This window comes from Oncorhynchus tshawytscha, linkage group LG34 (genome assembly GCF_018296145.1).
Source record: "Oncorhynchus tshawytscha isolate Ot180627B linkage group LG34, Otsh_v2.0, whole genome shotgun sequence".
In the NCBI taxonomy this organism is placed as follows: Eukaryota; Metazoa; Chordata; class Actinopteri; order Salmoniformes; family Salmonidae; genus Oncorhynchus; species Oncorhynchus tshawytscha.
This window is the reverse complement of record NC_056462.1, coordinates 4928762-4950560: the sequence shown is the minus strand read 5'-3', so window position 1 is coordinate 4950560 and position 21799 is coordinate 4928762. Positions and strand designations below refer to the sequence as shown.

General features: G+C 39.2%; 2 protein-coding genes across 52 annotated transcripts; one reads left to right on the top strand and one right to left on the bottom strand.

Moving 5' to 3' along the window:
* Window positions 1-1013: 1013 nt before the first annotated feature.
* On the bottom strand, window positions 1014-15239 carry LOC112231763 (butyrophilin subfamily 3 member A1). Of its 50 annotated transcripts, XM_042312030.1 has the most exons (30): window positions 15111-15239; window positions 14517-14637; window positions 13405-13467; window positions 12875-13228; window positions 12147-12311; window positions 10078-10227; window positions 9784-9882; window positions 9598-9639; window positions 9484-9513; window positions 8675-8695; window positions 8513-8578; window positions 8190-8255; window positions 7866-7931; window positions 7542-7607; window positions 7220-7279; window positions 6917-6976; window positions 6634-6699; window positions 6305-6364; window positions 5982-6041; window positions 5658-5717; window positions 5335-5394; window positions 5052-5117; window positions 4723-4782; window positions 4400-4465; window positions 4076-4135; window positions 3752-3811; window positions 3429-3488; window positions 3105-3170; window positions 2908-2934; window positions 1014-2276 (listed from the first exon to the last, which is right to left on the bottom strand). In XM_042312030.1, the coding sequence occupies exons 2-30, from the start codon at window positions 14554-14556 to the stop codon at window positions 1765-1767; spliced, it is 2631 nt and encodes an 876-aa protein (XP_042167964.1). In that variant the 5' UTR covers window positions 14557-14637; window positions 15111-15239; the 3' UTR covers window positions 1014-1764. The 50 variants fall into 50 exon arrangements, with proteins under 50 accessions (XP_042167964.1, XP_042168008.1, XP_042167969.1 ...); XM_042312074.1 differs by lacking the exon at window positions 14517-14637 and having other exon boundaries at window positions 12875-13063; window positions 15111-15226; XM_042312035.1 differs by lacking the exon at window positions 15111-15239 and having other exon boundaries at window positions 3105-3164; window positions 14517-14734.
* Window positions 15178-21258, top strand: LOC112231760 (cyclin-dependent kinase 2-associated protein 2). 2 transcript variants are annotated; one of them, XM_024398528.2, is made up of 5 exons: window positions 15178-15260; window positions 16074-16231; window positions 18059-18150; window positions 18646-18766; window positions 19835-21258. In XM_024398528.2, exons 2-5 carry the CDS (start codon window positions 16177-16179, stop codon window positions 19900-19902), a joined length of 336 nt encoding a protein of 111 aa, XP_024254296.1. In that variant the 5' UTR covers window positions 15178-15260; window positions 16074-16176; the 3' UTR covers window positions 19903-21258. The 2 variants fall into 2 exon arrangements, with proteins under 2 accessions (XP_024254296.1, XP_024254295.1); XM_024398527.2 differs by having other exon boundaries at window positions 15217-15355.
* The last annotated feature ends 541 nt before the right edge of the window (window positions 21259-21799 follow it).

The following is a 21799-nucleotide window of genomic DNA, read 5'->3' as shown; positions in this document are numbered from 1 at the left end:
TTCTATGGACTAGGCCACATGAGGTGTGTGATTATGATTTGAAGTCTCAAAAGAAAGCAGGAGCTGTTCTTACCTTCAGCTGAACATGCATTAAAGGGGAAATAAAGGATAACTACAGTAAACAATCTAAGTTTCTTAGATTTTTCCCAGATCTCAAAAGTGGTCCCCTGATACGGTTTAAGCATTGTTGTGAACACAGGAAATCAAATATATTTATTTTCTATTAAAAAAGTGTGAAAACACTGAGGAACATGGAAAAACAAAAATGAATAATATATTTGTATTTTTTTTAACAGATATTAAAAAGCACTTTCGAGTATGTGTTATCCTGCAGCATAGCATTTTGAGGAAAGTTGAAGTCAGGTTCAATATTGGCTGTGCACCCAAGAGGGAAAGAGGTTGGACCATCCTTAAAAAGTTTTAGAGTAATATATATGCCATTTAGCAGATGCTTTTATCCAAAGCGATATGGAAGAAGTGGGACATTTTCAGCTTCCAAGAATTGTGTACAGATATTTGCGACGTGCATTATCATGCTGAAACAAGGTGATGGAGGGGGATGAATAGTACTGAATTGAACGAATTGCACTACAATGTGCCTCAGGATCTTGTCCCAGTTCTTCCATGGTTTACATACCAGACATGTGACCCATTGAGCCTGTTTGGGATGCTCTGGATCGACGACAGCGTGTTCCAGTTCCCGCCAATATCCAGCAACTTTGTACTGCCATTGTGCCATTGAAGAGGAGTGGGACAACAAGCCACAATCAACAGCCTGATTAACTCTATGCAAAGAAGATGTGTCGCACTGCATGAGGCAAATGGTGGTCACCCCAGATACTGACAGATTTTCTGAATCACGCCCCTAGGTATCTGACCTAAATACCTAGATTAGGGCCTAATGAATGTATTTCAATTGATTTATTTCCTTATATGAACTGTAACTAAGAATAATCTTTGAAATGGTTACATTTATATTTTTGTTCAGTACATTCAAACATTCAACAACAAAATTGTATCAACAGATTACAGTAATTTATTAATTGGGACAACATTTTAACATAATTCAAGAATGCAAAGTATATTGCTAACTTGCACAACAGTAGCTTCACAGTATATATATATTCAGAATCTAGCTACAGTTAGAAAAAAAGTAAAAGATTTTTTGTTGATTTTATAAAACTCGCCAGCTTGTAGTCCTAAAAGATTTGTATGTGTAGGTTTTGGTTCGTTCAGCCATTCTTAGGGGGAAAGAATAGAGTTTTGGGATAAATGCAGAAAATAACATCTGAGGTTAACACAGGCTTAGGAGATGTTATACATTTTGATCTGAGATAACGTTCCTATTAGATATTATGAATTAAGCCTTTGTGTTTTTTCTGAATAGCTGATGAAGATTAGCTCCTAAACCTGCATTTACCACAGGCCTTATTTTCAACGTTTATCCAAAAACCCAACCAAAACGCCATTCATTTTTCCATAGGGTTTGTTCAACAAAACATGGCGGAGTTACTGCCGACCAAAAGAAAACATGACTAGTGCTCTCTTTTTCTTGTGGCGTCTGAAAACGTTTTGGGAAAAAGACACTCAACTTGGTATCACTGAATAACACAAAATGTGTATAATGCATGTCTCATTTGACATGAATTTCACCTGCATCTCAGACCCTTTTCACACTATTGTGCTGACCCAACCTATACTAACCAGGCCAGCGCAGTACAGCTCGACTTGGCTCACTGGGGTGAAAGGGGTTTTGGTATGCATTCAATTTATTTTAATTGGGATTTTGTCACATTGTCCCGGGCTGAGCAGAGGAAAGTAGTTGGATGTCTTCACATCAGTAAAAGTGTAAAGAAGTGACTCTGTATCAACATGATAAAAAGACAGAGTGTGTCTGTCACAGTCTAGAAACACTCCCACAATAGTGAGCTTTGCCACAGTTATTGGTGGTTGAGGGTCGGTATTGACATGGAAACATTTTCCTTTATCATAAGAAAGAATCCAAAATCCATTCTGTGGAGTTAAAGGAACAGTAGGTCTTCTCTCAACATTTTCTCTGGCCACACCAACATACCATGACAGTTTTTCTGCTGTTCCGTCCTTTACCTTCACTTCCCAATAGTGTTGTCCTGATCTGAAACTCTCTTTAGAAAACACATGGAGATGCGTTCTAGAGGGTTTCTCTGTATCTTTTTCTTTAACGTAATGAGCCCGCTGCTTTCCATGATTGACTCTAATAGCAGGGTGGGCAGTCTTTTCATCCAGGAGGATATTCTCTGAGGGAAACAGAAAGACAAGATTTCTTTCATTCACACAATATGATGGGATGGATTGGTAAGGATTTCAGATAATGTGGACCTACAGGTAACTGCCAAAATAAAGGAAACACTTGAGTAAATGATGTTTCAGGTGTCTCTGTTATGGTGTGGGGTGCTTTTTCCTGGCATGGTTTAGGTCCACTCAACCCCTTAGAGGGCCAGGTATATGTCAATAACTACACATCCATTCTGAGTGATAACCTTCAACCTATGCTGAAGCATTTCTAACCTGATGGGAGGGGTCTCTTACAGAATGACACTTCCCTAATGGGGCACGAGTTGTCACAATGGTTCGATGATCATGAACACAATGTCAACCATATAACATGGCCATCTCAGTCACCAGATCGCAACTCAATTGAACACTTATGGGTGATTCTGGAGCAGTGCCAGCGTTTTCAACCATCAACAAGAGCTCCAGACACTTGTAGAATCTATGCCAATGCGTAATGAAGCTGTCCTGGTAGCTGGTGGAGGCCCAACACCCTATTAAGACACTTAGTTGATTTCCTGTTTTTAGGCTGTTACCTGTATATCGTAATAATCTAATGAACATACAATTTTCCTGTCCTACTGTGATTTTATTTACCTTTGAATATTTTCACCTGGTGCCAATCTGCATTTAAAAAAGTAAAGTGTGAGTGTCCAGTATTTCAATTCTTCCAAAAATTATATAAATTGTTTAACGCACTCCAACATGTCAGCAGACTTAGTTTTATGAACAATGTAAACACTCAATTATACAATATAGAGGGTAAAGCATTTTCTCCCCCAGTATAACTTTACCTTTCAGATTAAGTTCTTCACCAGCTGCTCTCTGTTCAGTAGGTGTCTGCACTGTGTTTTCTGCCCCTAACGGAGCACATTTAGGTCATGTAAAAATGCATCAGGTTACCACATTATCAACGTTATATTTGATAATTTACAGTATTTCATGAGTGAACGTTAATTTCAAATTAGGTTTTTTGCTTCTGTTGAATGGAAAAGGTGAAAGCTATTGTAAAAAGGTGAATGTGGAACTGGGACAGTCAATTCCGATTGTGATAATGACAAATTATAATCAAATTATACAATTACAAAGGAAATTAATTTCTTATCCTATTACTTTACCTTTCAGATGAACATCTTTTCCAACTGCTCTCTGTTCAGTAGGTGTCTGCACTGTGTTTTCTGCCAGTAACGGAGCACATTTGGGTAATGTAAAAATGTATCAGGTTACCACATTACCAACATTATATTATATCATATACAGTATATCATGAGTGAACATTAATTTCAATTAGGTTTTTTGCTTCTGTTGAATGGAAAAGGTGAAAGCTATTGTAAAAAGGTGAATGTGGAACTGGGACAGTCAATTCCGATTGTGATAATGACAAATTATAATCAAATTATACAATTACAAAGGAAATTAATTTCTTATCCTATTACTTTACCTTTCAGATGAACATCTTTTCCAACTGCTCTCTGTTCAGTAGGTGTCTGCACTGTGTTTTCTGCCAGTAACGGAGCACATTTGGGTAATGTAAAAATGTATCAGGTTACCACATTACCAACATTATATTATATCATATACAGTATATCATGAGTGAACATTAATTTCAATTAGGTTTTTTGCTTATGTTGAATGGAAAAGGTGAAAGTTATTGGAAAAAGGTGAATGTGGAACTGGGACAGTCAATTCCGGATTGTGATAATGACAAATTATAATCAAATTATACAATTACAAAGGAAATTAATTTCTTATCCTATTACTTTACCTTCCAGATTAACTTCATTTCCAGCTGCTCTCTGTTCAGTAGGTGTCAGCACTGCGTTTTCTGCCCATAACGGAGCACATTTAGGTGAAATTGGTATTCATCAGGTTACTACATTATCAAAGTTATATTATATCATATGTACAGTATATCATGACTGAACATTACATTCAATTATTATTTTTTGCTTCTGTTGAATGGAAAAGGTGAAAGTTATTGGAAAAAGGTGAATGTGGAACTGGGAAAGTCAAATCCTATTGCGATTATGTCAAATTATCAACAAAATATACAACAAAAGGGGACATATTTGTTCTCCTATTACTTTACCTTCTAGATGAACATCATTTCCAGCTGCTCTCTGTTCAGTAGGGTTCTGCACTGTGTTTTCTGCCCCTAACGGAGTACAATTAGGTAATGTAAAAATGCATCAGGTTACCACATTATCAACGTTATATTTGATAATTTACAGTATTTCATGAGTGAACGTTAATTTCAAATTAGGTTTTTTGCTTCTGTTGAATGGAAAAGGTGAAAGCTATTGTAAAAAGGTCATGTGGAACTGGGACAGTCAAATCCTATTGTGATTATGTCAAATTATCAACAAAATATACAATTATGAAGGAAATTAATTTCTTATCCTGTTACTTTACCTTCTAGATTAAGTTCTTTTTCAGCTGCTCTCTGTTCAGTAGGTGTGAGCACTGCGTTTTCTGCCCATAACGGAGCACATTTAGGTGAAATTGGTATTCATCAGGTTACTACATTATCAAAGTTATATTATATCATATACAGTATATCATGAGTGAACATTACATTCAATTTTGTTTTTGCTTCTGTTGAATGGAAAAGGTGAAAGTTATTGTAAAAAGGTGAATGTGGAACTGGGACAGTCAAATCCTATTGGGATTATGTCAAATTATCATCAAAATAAAAACGAACAATCTTAAAGGGACATATATTTGTTCTCCTAATAGTTCACCTTCCAGATGAACATCATTTCCAGCTGCTCTCTGTTCAGTAGGTGTCAGCACTGTGTTTTCTTCCCCTAACGGAGCACATTTAGGTGATATTGAAATTCATTATGTTACAACATTATTATATATACAGTATATCATGAGTGAATATTACAGAATGGAAAAGGTGAAAGTTATTGGAAAAAGGTCATGTGGAACTGGGACAGTCAATTCCGATTGTGATAATGACAAATTATAATCAAATTATACAATTACAAAGGAAATTAATTTCTTATCCTATTACTTTACCTTTCAGATGAACATCTTTTCCAACTGCTCTCTGTTCAGTAGGTGTCTGCACTGTGTTTTCTGCCAGTAACGGAGCACATTTGGGTAATGTAAAAATGTATCAGGTTACCACATTACCAACATTATATTATATCATATACAGTATATCATGAGTGAACATTAATTTCAATTAGGTTTTTGCTTATGTTGAATGGAAAAGGTGAAAGTTATTGGAAAAAGGTGAATGTGGAACTGGGACAGTCAATTCCGGATTGTGATAATGACAAATTATAATGAAATTATACAATTACAAAGGAAATTAATTTCTTATCCTATTACTTTACCTTCCAGATTAACTTCATTTCCAGCTGCTCTCTGTTCAGTAGGTGTCAGCACTGCGTTTTCTGCCCATAACGGAGCACATTTAGGTGAAATTGGTATTCATCAGGTTACTACATTATCAAAGTTATATTATATCATATGTACAGTATATCATGACTGAACATTACATTCAATTATTATTTTTTGCTTCTGTTGAATGGACAAGGTGAAAGTTATTGGAAAAAGGTGAATGTGGAACTGGGACAGTCAAATCCTATTGCGATTATGTCAAATTATCAACAAAATATACAACAAAAGGGGACATATTTGTTCTCCTATTACTTTACCTTCTAGATTAACATCTTTTCCAGCTGCTTTCTGTTCAGTAGGTGTCAGCACTGCGTTTTCTGCCCACAACGGAGCACATTTAGGTAATGTAAAAATGAATCCGTTTACTACATTATCAAAGTTATATTTGATAATTTACAGTATTTCATGAGTGAACGTTAATTTCAAATTAGGTTTTTTGCTTCTGTTGAATGGAAAAGGTGAAAGCTATTGTAAAAAGGTCATGTGGAACTGGGACAGTCAAATCCTATTGTGATTATGTCAAATTATCATCAAAATATACAATTATGAAGGAAATTAATTTCTTATCCTGTTACTTTACCTTCCAGATTAAGTTCTTTTTCAGCTGCTCTCTGTTCAGTAGGTGTCAGCACTGCGTTTTCTGCCCATAACGGAGCACATTTAGGTGAAATTGGTATTCATCAGGTTACTACATTATCAAAGTTATATTATATCATATACAGTATATCATCAGTGAACATTACATTCAATTTTGTTTTTGCTTCTGTTGAATGGAAAAGGTGAAAGTTATTGTAAAAAGGTGAATGTGGAACTGGGACAGTCAAATCCTATTGGGATTATGTCAAATTATCATCAAAATAAAAACAAACAATCTTAAAGGGACATATATTTGTTCTCCTAATACTTCACCTTCCAGATGAACATCATTTCCAGCTGCTCTCTGTTCAGTAGGTGTCAGCACTGTGTTTTCTGCCCCTAACGGAGCACATTTAGGTGATATTGAAATTCATTATGTTACAACATTATTATATATACAGTATATCATGAGTGAATATTACAGAATGGAAAAGGTGAAAGTTATTGGAAAAAGGTCATGTGGAACTGGGACAGTCAATTCCGATTGTGATAATGACAAATTATAATCAAATTATACAATTACAAAGGAAATTAATTTCTTATCCTATTACTTTACCTTTCAGATTAACATCTTTTCCAGCTGCTTTCTGTTCAGTAGGTGTCAGCACTGCGTTTTCTGCCCATTACGGAGCACATTTAGGTGATATTGAAATTCATTAGGTTACAACATGATTTTATATACAGAATATCATGAGTGAACATTACATTCAAATTAGGTTCTTTGTCTCTGTTGAATGGAAAAGGTGAAAGTTATTGTAAAAGGTTAATGTGGAACAGTCAAATCCTATTGTGATTATGTCAAATTATCATCAAAATATACAATTATGAAGGAAATTAATTTCTTATCCTGTTACTTTACCTTCCAGATTAAGTTCTTTACCAGCTGCTCTCTGTTCAGTAGGTGTCAGCACTGCGTTTTCTGCCCATAACGGAGCACATTTAGGTGAAATTGGTATTCATCAGGTTACTACATTATCAAAGTTATATTATATCATATACAGTGTATCATCAGTGAACATTACATTCAATTATTATTTTTTGCTTCTGTTGAATGGAAAAGGTGAAAGTTATTGGAGAAAGGTGAATGTGGAACTGGGAAAGTCAAATCCTATTGCGATTATGTCAAATTATCAACAAAATATACAACAAAAGGGGACATATTTGTTCTCCTATTACTTTACCTTCTAGATGAACATCATTTCCAGCTGCTCTCTGTTCAGTAGGGTTCTGCACTGTGTTTTCTGCCCCTAACGGAGTACAATTAGGTAATGTAAAAATGCATCAGGTTACCACATTATCAACGTTATATTTGATAATTTACAGTATTTCATGAGTGAACGTTAATTTCAAATTAGGTTTTTTGCTTCTGTTGAATGGAAAAGGTGAAAGTTATTGGAAAAAGGTGAATGTGGAACTGGGACAGTCAAATCCTATTGCGATTATGTCAAATTATCATCAAAATATACAACTAAAAGGGACATATATTTGTTCTCCTATTACTTTACCTTTCAGGTGAACATCTTTTCCAGCTGCTCTCTGTTCAGTAGGTGTCTGCACTGTGTTTTCTGCCCCTAACGGAGCACATTTAGGTCATGTAAAAATTAATCTGTTTACTACATTATCAAAGTTATATTATATCATATACAGTATATCATCAGTGAACATTACATTCAATTAGTTGTTTTTGCTTCTGTTGAATGGAAAAGGTGAAAGTTATTGGAAAAAGGTGAATGTGGAACTGGGACAGTCAAGTTCAATTGTGATAATGACAAATTATAATCAAATTATACAATTACGATGGAAAATCTTTTTTTATCCTGTTACTTTACCTTTCAGATTAACATCTTTTCCAGCTGCTTTCTGTTCAGTAGGTGTCAGCACTGTGTTTTCTGCCCCTAACGGAGCACATTTAGGTAATGTAAAAATGTATCAGGTTACCACATTACCAACATTATATTATATCATATACAGTATATCATGAGTGAACATTACATTCAATTAGGTTTTTTTCTTCTGTTGAATGGAAAAGGTAAAAGTTATTGTAAAAAGGTGTATGTGGAACTGGGACAGTCAAATCCTATTGGGATTATGTCAAATTATCATCAAAATATACAACTAAAAGGGACATATATTTGTTCTCCTATTACTTTACCTTCCAGATGAACATCATTTCCAGCTGCTCTCTGGTCAGTAGGGTTCTGCACTGTGTTTTCTGCCCCTAACGGAGCATATTTAGGTAATGTAAAAATCATCAGTTTACGACATTATCAAAGTTATATTATATCATATACAGTATAACATGAGTGAAACATACCTTCAATTAGGTGTTCTGTCTCTGTTGAATGGAAAGGTGAAAGTTATTGTAAAAAGGTGAATTGTGGAACAGGGAGAGTCAATCCCTATTGAGATATGTGCATATTATGCTTGGTGTCAATGGAATGTTTCCTCAAAACTAAGTTATTAGCATGTATTAGCATGCATTAGCATGTATTAGCATTTCACCGTGCGACCCGAATAAAACAGTTACCTGCCGGCCCCTGTCCTAGCTCAGTTTGATTTGAAACATAGAGGCACAATCATGTCAACATGAAATCTGTCAGGGTTTATGTTGTCATAACTCATCTCACACTTAGTATATTTATCACACAGATCAGATGAGATACTGTTTCTGCACTTTTGGCATGACACATTTTAGAGAGTAAAGACATGTTTTCCCCTATTACTTAATACCTTCCAGATTAATTTCAACACCAGCTGCTATCTCTTCTGTATTTGGTATCTGCTCTTTGCTTTCTGCCCCTAGCAGAGCACATTTAGGTCATTATCCTGCAATTTACTAATCATAAATATTTAATTCATACAAAACTAGGCTACTAATGATTATTAAAGTAAGACAAATCTATCATCATGATAGTGAACAACCGGCAATAGTTTTATTTTTCTCTATTGAATGGAAAAGGTAAAAGTTACTGTAAAAAGGTCAATTGTGGAACAAGTAGAGTCAAATCCTATTGAGATATGTGCATATCATGCTTCGTTTCAATGGAAAGGTTTTCTAAAAAATAAGTTAGTTACATGTATCTTATGAAAGCCTTCACCCAGAGATCAAAATGAAACAATTACCTGCCAGCCTCTGTCCCAGCTCAGCTTGATCTGAAATATAGAGACACATTTGTCAAAATATTGTCAAAATTATGTCATAACTCATAACTTTATTTATCAGATGAAATACACTACCTGAACGGTTTCTGGACTTTTGGGATGAAGACCACATGGACCCTAAAAGATTTTTAAAATATTATTATTTCAATATGGACTTTTTTTGACTTTTGTCAAAATCATTTCTCTATAGGGTCATTATTACTGATATAACTTGCTCTTATAATTAACTCACAAACACTAATTTGACTGAATTCCAGATACCTCTTTGTTTGCACAAGATGACAGAGCACAGAGCACAGATGATGACCAGAGACAGGATCAACAGGACCAGAGTCACAATGAAGGCCTCTTTGGAGACTCCTGCACACAGAGACTCAACTTGGATCAAATGCCTCAAAAGCTCTCAAGACATGATATCATCAGAACATCATCACAGTGAAAAAAAAATTGTAGACACCTCTTCAACATGTTCATCCTCCTCTAAACTAGAGTCTGTGGAATGGGGAGAGAGGGATCTGATCGTTGGTAGGATGTTTGTGTAGGAGACTAACTCACCAGGTACAGCTGTAGGAGCTGTGTTCATATGTGGCAGAATTCTGCCCTCTCTCTTCGCCTCCTCAGACAGATAGACTGTACAGGCGAGCCAATCGGAGTATGAGGAAGCATACAGCAGCCAATTACTGACACTCACCAAGCCATGGGGATCTGATACAGAAAGATAGGGAGGGGAAATCAAAATATTCACATCGACTTTGTTGGGTTCTAAATATCAAGAGTAAGAAAATGATGGACTCTATGAAAGCTCCAACCAAGTTGATTCAGCCCAAAGGATCGAACATCTGAACAGACAAAAACATATTTCCACCAGTGGTAATATACTGTATACACGCCAATTTAGGTGGAGTCTCCTGCTTCTCTCTAAACATTACATTTGTATTGCTAGGCAGGAAGTTAAGGGATACGTGCAATAAACTGTTCCTTCTCCCTTATTGTGACCTGAACTGACCTCAACCCCCTTCCTCAGTAATGCACAGCTCTCCACCATTATCAGTGCCTGCCAACATATGATCATCTGTCCCTGTACTCAGTACATTCCAAGCTTAACATCATCTACCATTTTGGGCTGACAGGTAGCCTAGTGGTTAGAGCGTTGGGCCAGTAACCGAAAGGTTGCTTGATCAAATCCCTGAGCTGACAAGGTAAAAATCTGTCGTTCTGAACAAGGCAGTTAACCCACTGTTCCTAGGCCGTCATTGTAAATAAGAATAGGTTTTTAAACTCTGGGATAGGGTATGCATGTAATTAGTAGCATTGGATAGAAAACACTTTGACGTTTCTAAAACTGTTAAAATAATGTCTGTGAGTATAACGAAATTAACATAGCAGGTGAAAAGCCAACATTTTTCTATTTTTAGCTCCCAGGCTCTTCCAATGCAAACCTATTGCTCATATGTATTTCCGTCTCCGAGAGTGCAGTACCTATGGCTTCCACTAGATGTCAACAGTCTTTATGCAAGACTTCAGGCTTGTTTTTTGAAAAAAGAACAAGAAATTGTAGTTTTTCTGAAGAGAGCTCCAAAAAGAAAGTTGTGTTTTGGCGAGCGTGAATGAGGGCGCGCTCTTCGTTATTTTCCTTTCCAATTTAACATACTACTTTCCGTATGAAATATAATTTATTTAGATATGAGAGTATCTGAGGATTAATTAGAAACGTTGTTTGACTGGTTTCGACAAAGTTTACTGGTAGCTTTTGGGATTCCTTTGTCTGCATGTTGAACGAGTGGATTACTGAAATCAATGGCGCCAACTAAACAGACCTTTTAGGATAAAATGAAGGACGACCATTCATTGTGTAGCTGGGACCCTTGGGATTGCAAACAGAGGAAGATCTTCAAAAGTAAGTGATTTATTTTATCGCTATTTGTGATTTTGTGACGCCTGTGCTGGTTGAAAAATATGTTCATGTGGGGTGCTATCAGCAGACAATCACATGCTATGCTTTCGCTGTAAAGCCTATTATGAATCGGAAAACAAAGTTTGATTAACAAGATTCTAAGCTTTTGAATGATGTAAGACACTTGTATTTTCATGAATGTTTAATATTACAACTTTTATTCGAATTGAGCGCCCTCCAATTTCACCGGATGTTGTCGACTGGTGTCCCGCTTTTTATATTTTTTAAAACATTTATTTTGGGGTGGTAGGTAGCCTAGTGGTTCGAGCGTTGGGCCAGTAACCGAAAGGTTGCTACATCCCCGAGCTGACAAGGTAAAAATCTGTGTTCTGTCCCTGAACAAGGCAGTTAATCCACTGTTCCTAGCCAGTCATCGTAAATAAGAATTTGTTCTTAACTGACTTAACTGACTAAAATAAATAAAAAAATACATTCCTCCTACAGATAACCTTTAACTTCTGGTGTAGACCCAAGACTACGGCACCCCACATTTCTCTAGCATGATTATTAATATTCAAAGTTCAGAAATCCGAACCCATCAATTTACACAAAGTAGTGTAACTGAAAGTACACCACAACCCAGGTCAGATTTTTAACCCAAACCACAGGTACTAGAACATTTGTGTCAGCAGAGCAGAGACAGTGTGAGGAAGCACCCAAATGTAATTACCAGAAGTGTTGAGCACTTCTTGTTCATTTCTGATCTCTGTCCCCTCTTTGTTTCTCCAGGTGAGTTTAGGTTGTGGTGACCAACCCTCTGATGAACAGGTAACGTTCACCTGACCTCCTCCTCCTCTTGCTTCAGCAACAGAGAGAACTGGTTCTCTACCTGTTACTAATGGACAAATGAATGGGGATAAGCCACAACTATTAGGACACAGATTGAATGACAGAATAAATTGGAAGAATGCAAGATATTTATTTTACAATGTATTGTTAGATGGTCCCTCGCAAGGTAGTCTATGGGCCAGGAGAAACTGTATTCTATGGTTTGGTTTTCTTTTAAACAACCATTTCAAACTCCAGCTAAATTTAGCCACTGCTAGCTCATGCAATGGCAGTGATAGGGGCATCAACGCATTTTTCTAAAAGTCATGGCCAAACAACTCAAACCACTTAAAGGATGGTTTGCCCATTATTTTACATTACACGGATGCCCCTATGACTTCCATATATATTTTCTGGGGGGTTATATAAGGCTAAAGTAGTGGCTGTACCCCTAATGCAATTGTAAACTGAGAAGTGGCAAATGTAACTGTTTTTGACTCTGTGGTTCCAAAGACTACTAGGCCTGTATTCAGAAGTATATCAGAGTAGGAGTGCTGTTCTAGGATTAGGTGTTTTGGGGGTGACACCAAAATACACAGTTTCGCCATCAATTTGAGAGATAACCCTTACCATTCACTGTGAGGAAGACACTGGCCTTTTCATACCACTGTTCACTGGTGACTTGGCACACATACTCCCCCCTGTCTTCCAGTGTGACCCTCTCCAGTGTCAGGGAAACGTTCCCTCTCTCCATCCCCCCAGTTAGAGACACCCGGCCCCTGTACCGGGGGTCCACAGGGGCCTCCTGGATCTTGTGATCTTTGTACAACAAGGCAAGACTGTGGGAGTTACTGGAATGATACCAGCGCACCTCCAATGGCTCAGCATTGAAGAGAGGTGAAACTTGACAGAGTAGAGAGACAGAGGAGCCAGATAGGGTCGAGGTTGGACCATCAGGGACAGTTAAGGTGAACGTCTCCGGAGCTGGAGAAGGAGAGACGGGGGGGGCTTGTTTGTGCTAGACTTCCAGGGCCAGTTTCCAGGACACAGATTCAGCGTAGGCCTAACCTGGATCTTCATTAAAATTACTTTTTAATCCCAGACTAAGATTAACCATTTATTTGAGTTACTTATGAAATTAACAGTGTAAACATTCTCACCAGGTTGAGCTGCTCTGATGGGAACTGTGAGAGCAGACAGTATCAGCACCCTCAGACACAACCCTGCATAAAAGATAAAGGACATCCGAAAGACATTATCATGATTTAAGTGTTCGGTAGCCTGAGAGAGAGAAACATTGTAGGTACATACAAAGTATCAAAATACTTTACCAATAAAGTTACAAAAATTGTCATAATGATTATGCCCATGTTGACTCCAATGCTTCCCACAGTTGTGTCAAGTTGGCTGTATGTCCTTTGAGTGGTGAACCATTCTTCATACGTACAGGAAACGGTTGAGCGTGAAAAAACCAGCAGCGTTGCAGTTCTTGACACACTTAAACCGGTGCACCTGGCACCTACTACTATACCCCGTTCAAAGGCACCTAAAATATTTTGTCTTGCCCATTCGCCCTCTGAATGGCACACATACACAATCCATGTCTCAATTGTCTCAAGGTGTAAAAATCCATCTCATCCACTTCATCTATACTGACATCAATAAAATATCATAACTTTCACCTGGATTCACTTGGTCAGTCAATCATGAAAAGAGCAGATGTTCCTAATGTTTTGTACCCTCATGGTCAAATCAGATCCCGCCTTTTGTCTCAGAAGTGAAGCTTTTGGGTTAATTGGTAACCAAATGAAGGTGAATGAACAGATGGAGCCTGTGAGGCTGAACTTCGGACTTTCAGACATTGGTTTTATCTTTTTACGACTGCTACAGTATATTGATTAAATAGCCACACTAGCACTAGCAGCCATTTTAGGAAAGTACACGCACAGTAGTCATTTTAACGAAGTTGATTGGAAGAATACAGAATCGATTCCTAATAGTAATTACTAGAAATAATACATTGAGAATAAATCGAACAAATTGTCCGATCACTTGTGAAAGGAAAACAACAAATGCAACATATCCAAGGGGCATTCATGTTACATTTATGTTAAATAAATAACATTTCTTAATAGACAAAAGCAAGTGAAGAGTTGTGAGAAGGGGGCATAGAAGAAGCGTAACTTTTTTTCAATTAAGAGGTAACTGATAACCTTTCATTTAAATGTTAACTCATCTTTCACTAGAGAAGTCATAGAAAATGGATTTGTACCTAAGTACATGGTGCCTCGATTTCCAACGGTCGTAAACATCAAATGTATCCTGACTTTAGGGATCCTCCGATGATCCTATAGATTCATGACCATCCAACATACATCCCGTGCATTTCAATTCTACCGTGAAATGAGAAAGCAAATCGAATAGTTAGTCAGCACGAAAGTCATTTGTCTTGCCCACTCCCTATATATTTCATTGTGCTTTCACTTTCCCGTTTCTTGCAGTAACATGGGTTAATGGTTGACAAAAGGTGACTTTGACACTACGCATCTCAGAAGATTGCTATTCCATATTGATGTGATTCCGAAAATGTTAAACCCTTATCCAGGTGTTGTGAGATCTGATAATATGTTGTAGGGTGACTGTGAAAAGACGACCTGGAAAGCCATCAAATCGACATGTCCACAAATCATGTAACCACAGGGGAAATAAATCATTGGGGTGTGCCCCATCACATAATCCCCATTCCTGATTTTTTCTTTACACTCAAACTCTGAATACCAAAGAGATTATGAAAAAATACACACCAATGTAGAAACCTCTAAATAAATAGAAGGGAAGGCGCTGATAAATAGACAGTTCTACTCACCTGCCTTTGATTTTTTTCAGCCTCATTCAGCCAATGACAACGCGCCACCTTATGAATATTCAATTCATCTTTGCATCAACAGCCACGCCCCTTTCAGCAGGAGAAAGGAAGCTGCTTTTTCGACCTGGCTGAAAATCTTCCCCTAGAAAGGTACATTTCGAAAGCCGTTCCCTTTGAGTTTTGTTTTCTATTACATTTTGAATGGCAACTTAGATACTTAAACCTATGGAACGCAAATTCATTCGGTAACTAGAACGTTATAACTATGTACCTTGTTGTGCACCTAGCTAGATAATGTTAGCTAGCAAGCCTATTTCATACCGAATGCGAACCTGTCAGCAAACAGCTAGTTAATGTAACTAGCTAGCTTCCTTGCTAAGTAACTAGCTATGACATGCGCAGTGGTGAACAAAGTCATTTCAATTACAAGTTAGGTCACCCCATAACCAGTTTTGTTTCTATTCATTTAACTTTATCTGAAGCAAGATGTCATCTCTACGACCTTTGGTCCGGTAACTTGTTAGCGAGCTACAGTTAGCTTGGCTACCTAGCCAACTAGCTAACGTTAGTTAGTGCAGATAGGCTACGACCAGATGAGGTACTGACTTGCTGTGAAAAGTTGCCCGCTAAGCTGATGTAGCTAGAGGAAACAGGCACTGTTGTGTCAAATGTTTGAAACCAGCTGGGGTTGTTGGATTACTCGCTAGCTAGGTAACCTAAGGTCTGGGTCATGAAATCATGTTTGCAAACGTCAATAATCTACTGACAACGTCATGACAGCCTGGTCCAAATCTGTATGAATTAAACAACATTCCTCAATCATTGTCATGCCAAACCCAATTGGCCATACAGAACATTCAACAGTACTTGCATAGCACACAGTTTATTCTGGACCAGGCTAGACTGACAGTATAGTTCATGAATGTCATACATGAACATAAGACCACGACTTTCTCTTCCTAGCTCCCAGGGGCCCAGCCCACCAGTAAAGCTGTATCAGCACCGGGTCGACGGGACAGACGGAAGCGGCACGTCGTCGTACGGGGAGGTCCGCAGTGACATCACGATGAGCTACAAACCCATCGCCCCTGCCCCGTCCGGCTCCAACCACACCCCGCCAGGTTTCTGCTGAATGTCAATCTGTTATTTTGTATCCAGTATAATTTCTATAGATGCACCCTCTACACTACCCATCTTTGGTTTGGTCTCCACCCATCTCACTGAACTCTCTACCCTTCCACAGTGCAGTGGTTTCCATTCAATAGATAAGACTAGCGGTCCTATACCTGCACCTGCCCAGGGAACACACTGCACGTCAATGGCAAACCTGAGTGTCATATAAACTCAGTAAAAAAAGAAATGCCCCTTTTTCAGGACCCTGTCTTTCAAAGATGACTCGTAAACTTCAGATCTTCATTGTAAACATTTTAAACACTGTTTCCCATGCTTGTTCAATGAACCATAAACAATTAATGAACATGCACCCGTGGAACGGTCGTTAAGACACTAACAGCTTACAGACGGTAGGCAATTAAGGTCACAGTTATGAAAACTTAGGACACTAAAGAGGCCTTTCTGCTGACTCTGAAAAACACCAAAAGAAAGATGCCCAGGGTCCCTGCTCATCTGCGTGAACGTGCCTTAGGCATGATGCAAGGAGACAGGAGAACTGCAGATGTGGCCAGGGCAATACATTTCAATGTCTGTACTGTGAGACACCTAAGACAGCGCTACAGGACGGACAGCTGATCGTCCTCGGAGTGGCAGACCACGTGTAACAACACCTGCATAGGATTGGTACATCCGAACATCACATCTGCGGGACAGGTACAGGATGGCAATAACAACTGCCGAGTTACACCAGGAACGCACAATCCCTCCATCAGTGCTCAGACTGTCCGCAATAGGCTGAGAGAGGCTGGACTGAGGGCTTGTAGGCCTGTTATAAAGCAGGTCCTCACCAGACATCACCTGTAACAACGTCGCCTGTGGGCACAAACCCACCGTCGCTGGACCAGACAGGACTGGCAAAAAGTGCTCGTCACTGACAAGTTGTGGTTTTGTCTCACCAGCGGTGATGGTTGGAGTCGCGTTTATCGTCAAAAGAATGAGCGTTACACCGAGGCCTGTACTCTGGAGCGGGATTGAGGTGGAGGGTCCATCATGGTCTGGGACGGTGTGTCTCAGCATCATCGGACTGAGCTTGTTGTCATTGCAGGCAATCTCAACGCTGTGCTTTACAGGGAAGACATCCTCCTCCCTCATGTGGTACCCTTCCTGCAGGCTCATTTTGACATGACCCTTCAGCATGACAATGCCACCAGCGATACTGCTCGTCCTGTGCGTGCTTTCCTGCAAGACAGGAATGTCAGTGTTTTGCAATGGCCAGTGAAGAGCCCGGATCTCAATCCCATTGAGCACGTCTGGGACCCGTTGGATCGGAGGGTGAGGGCTAGGGCCATTCCACCCAGAAATGTCCAGGATCTTGCAGGTGCCTTCGTGGAAGAGTGTGCTAACATCTCAAAGCAAGAACTGGCAAATCGGGTGCAGTCCAGGAGGAGGAGATGCACTGCAGTGCATAATGCAGCTTGTGGCCACACCAGATACTTATTGTTACTTTTGATTTTGACCCCCCCTTTGTTCAGGGACACATTATTCAATTTCTGTTAGTCACATGTCTGTGGACCTTGTTCAGTTTCTCAGTTGTTGAAACTTATGTTCATACAAATATTTACGTTAAATTTGCTGAAAATAAACGCAGTTGTCAGTGAGTGGACGTTTCTTTTTTTGCTGAGTTTACTACCAACCATAATGTAACAATCCCTCTCACCTGAGAATGAATACACCACGATGCCACGCAGCCTTTCTGCCCCTGCCTCCCATTTTAAAGATGTTAACCAGTCATAGGGCGCTTCAGTGCGTCTGAATTCTCTCTTTCCTCTGCCTAGGCTCCAGTGTGCCTTCCCCCTCACTCCCCTCCTCCTCCAACTTCAGACCGGTCTTCAGTGATTTCGGCCCGCCGTCGATGGGCTATATTCAGGTAGGACTGAACAGCCTGATCCTCATCTCCAACTACTTTAACTAGTGCCTATGCTATTTTAGAAAGTCATGTTAAATATAATGTGTTATTCAGGGTATTATATCAATAGGGTCCATGTATCACTAACAACAAATACAAAGCAGATGGTCATTACTGGTCAATTTAATTGTATGTTTATTTGCATTTCTGTCAATTCGTCATGGTAATTATCCCTGTATCTCTACTCTGTATAAAAGGATTATATCTTGTTCAGGGTCAATTCTGAGTTCTAGTTGTTTTCGCTGTCTACCAGCATATGACCTTTGTCTCGTATCCCCCTCCCTCCTCTCTCGTATCCCCCTCCCTCCTCTCTCGTATCCCCCTCCCTCCTCTCTCGTATCCCCCTCCCTCCTCTCTCGTATCCCCCTCCCTCCTCTCTCGTATCCCCCTCCCTCCTCTCTCGTATCCCCCTCCCTCCTCTCTCGTATCCCCCTCCCTCCTCTCTCTCACACACAGCCAGTGAAAGTGTCTCAGGGCTCAACCTACAGCGAGCTGCTGTCAGTCATCGAGGAGATGAGTCGCGAGATCCGCCCCACCTACGCCGGGAGCAAGAGCGCCATGGAGAGGCTAAAGAGAGGTACTGCAGCCTGCCTGGCTAAACGCCTAGACCACAAATATCCTCCCGAAGCTTGGAGCAAAGGTTGTGGTTGTATTGACATAGGGTGTTTATCAGTACTCCATAGAGGTTACTTTCCTTTTCCCTAACCACAGTGCACAAGCAGACATCAAGCACATTAATATTATTGGCATAAACACAGCCATAAGAAATTAACATAAGGCAGTGGGTGAAAGCAATCAGCAGCATTGCATGGCAGCAGCAGCACACCTAAATCATTGAAAAAAGCCAAATAGTATGTTCCAAGGCTTCCTGCATTCAATAAAACCAACAAGCTCAGTCATCCAGTCAATCAATCATCAGTTTAAATCCACCAAGTTCAATTAGCAAAATAATAGCCAGTCCAATCTGACATTGTCCTTTAAATCCAAAGATTCCTTATGTTCAATTCATGAAACGTAAATGTTATGCACAAAATCAAAATGGGAAATTCCATGGTAACGGAATTACGCTGCGACTAGGATTCACTTTAACATGGATACCAAACAAAAACCATTGTTTTGTAAGGTTTGTTAAACTTTGAAATCAGTGTTTTTTGTTTGGCATACATTTTAAAGTGAAATATCGGAGTCTCGTCGTAATTCCGTTACTGTGGAATTGCCCAAATGCAGGACACATCAAAAAATGAATTAACCACTACTTGGTGATGAAAGGTTGTCATAGTATTTGAGATGGTCAGTCCAGAAATCCAAGGCTTGTAATCCCAAGGAAAATTTGTATTTTATGAATAATTACTGAAGTAAATACTTTTCAATGAAACAAACATTTCACCCATGCTTCTCACACGACGGCCATTTTGTTCTCTACTCACATGGTTATCTGGGCTCCTTGGGACGTCCCTACCCTAAACCCTAACCTAACCCACATTTCAACTTCAATGAGGTGACAGTTAATACCAATACTTTGTCCATATGTGTTTACCTGGAAATACCTGCATTTCAATTCACATTCAGGTTAAATGTGGAATACTCCACACATGAAGTAAAAGTTATAAATCCCAACTTGTGATGTTGTTGATCTGTCTTCTAGGTATCATTCACGCGAGGGCGCTGGTCAGGGAGTGTCTGGCAGAGACGGAGAGGAGCGCTCGCACATAACCCTTTGCAGAATCCCCCCCGTCCCTCGTCTCTGTACAGGCCTCATCTATGTGTCACGTCTTCGTTATCCTGACTGAACTTGTAACCTTCCCTTGTTCCATTCCCTCTTCCATGTAGTCTCTCACATCGCCTATGGGGTGTGTTCAGTGTGTGTAACACATTTTGCAGTTGTAGGGACAATTTGCTCTCAGAACATTCTGTAACTTATCGGTTTCATAGGCACCACAAGGACCTGGTAAATATTGTCTGATCCTGGTTGTCCAGTTCAGTGATGGTGATGTAAAATATTTCTGATAGATTATGGAAAACTATGCCATAATGAAATGTTTATCTGATGAGTTTGATACTCTGAATCTTTCTCTTAGCTGCTATACTGACACCACTCAACAACCAAAGGTTCAATTACACATGGTTTTACAGTAAGCAACACTTAAGCCTTGTTCACACTGCAAGTTAAGTGCCCAAATCAGATGTGTGTTCAGATAGCAGTCATTTACTGACATGGCTATGCTAGTTGTCATAGTAACGAGGGGGGTGGGGTGCGCATTGGTGTTCGTGCTTGTGCTTCCTACCACTCAGAAGTCATGTAGCAAGTAAACGTGACAATGCCTGCAATGGACATTTCCCAGTTGCTTTGAATGTTCAAAATCATAGTTTAAGAACACTTTAAAAGCCTCAGGATAAGATACTCCAACTTTCAAAACAAGTGTTTGGCTAGACACAGCAGTCAACTAACTAGGTAGCTGTTTATCTTTCTAGCACATTCACTCATTTATTTGTAAACGATTAATAAGCTAGTTAGTTGGCACATTCTTGTCAAACTGTCAAGTGTAGCTAGCAAGCAACAAGATATGCCAAATAAGTTTTTAAAAACACTTGACGGCAAATCAATCAGATTTGACCATTCAGACAAGTCGCATGGCCAGGAATCGGATTTGTATCGGACTTCAAACCACCTACGAAGGTGGCTTAAAATATCCTATTCCATGTACTATTTGACTGTTCAGACTGCAGGAAAAATACGTTTTGAATCGGATATGCAAAAAAAAAATGGATTTGATGTGAACAAGGCTTGACAGCATCTTGAAATACCCAGTGCTCTGTTCCACATGCTACCACCCTACACAGTACACACATCAAATCAAACTTTGTCACATGCGCTGAATACAACAAGTGTAGACCTTACCGTGAAATGCTTACATTTTCTACTGTCATTTCTGCTCCATCCTCCTCCCAATGAACTATTACCTCACTACACACCTGAAATCAGTTTTGTTAGTATGGCAATTTTGTAAACCCAATTTTTGCAGTTCTGTACTTCAAAAATTGAATAAAATAAAGTTTTCCAATTAAAAAGTGTTTCATTTGTATGCAGTGCACCAGGAGGTTGGTGGCACCTTAATTGGGGAGATAATGTGTGGGATGGTAAACACATGATTAACATGTTTGATGTTTGCTCTGTTCCAGCCATTATTATGACCCGTCCTCCCCTCAGCAGCCACCTGTGATGTAGTGCCTGTAGAAAGTCTACAAGCCCTTGAACTTTTCACATTTTGTTGACAGTGCCTCAGTTTCATGCATTTAAAATAAGGATTTTCCCCACATATCTACACTCCATATTCCACACATTTTTAAGGAAGAATTTTGTGTTTCAAAAAATATAATTGGACAAGTCGTCACCCCTGAGTTAACTTGGTGGAAGCACCTTTGGAAGCAATTACAGCTGTGAGTCAGTTGGGATAGGTCTCTACCAACTTTGCACACCTAAATTTGACCATTCTTTACAAAACTGTACAAGCTCTGTCAAGTTCTCTGGGGAGCGTTGGACAGAACTCTTAGTCATGCCACAAATTTTTGATTGGATTTAGGTCTGGGCTCTGACTGGGCCACTTAAGGA

Bases quoted from the DNA above. Each gene is read 5' to 3' on its own strand.
- LOC112231763 (XM_042312030.1), bottom strand. From the start codon at position 14,556: ATGTTTACGACCGTTGGAAATCGAGGCACCATGTACTTAG. The intron at 5,718-5,981 runs GTAAAGTAATAG...CGTTATGGGCAG, and splicing joins AAAAGATGTTAATCTAGAAG to AAAACGCAGTGCTGACACCT. The intron at 3,812-4,075 runs GTAAAGTAATAG...CGTTACTGGCAG, and splicing joins AAATGAAGTTAATCTGGAAG to AAAACACAGTGCAGACACCT.
- LOC112231760 (XM_024398527.2), top strand. From the start codon at position 15,336: ATGGAACGCAAATTCATTCG. The intron at 16,232-18,058 runs GTTTCTGCTGAA...TCCTCTGCCTAG, and splicing joins CTCCAACCACACCCCGCCAG to GCTCCAGTGTGCCTTCCCCC. The intron at 18,151-18,645 runs GTAGGACTGAAC...TCTCACACACAG, and splicing joins CGTCGATGGGCTATATTCAG to CCAGTGAAAGTGTCTCAGGG.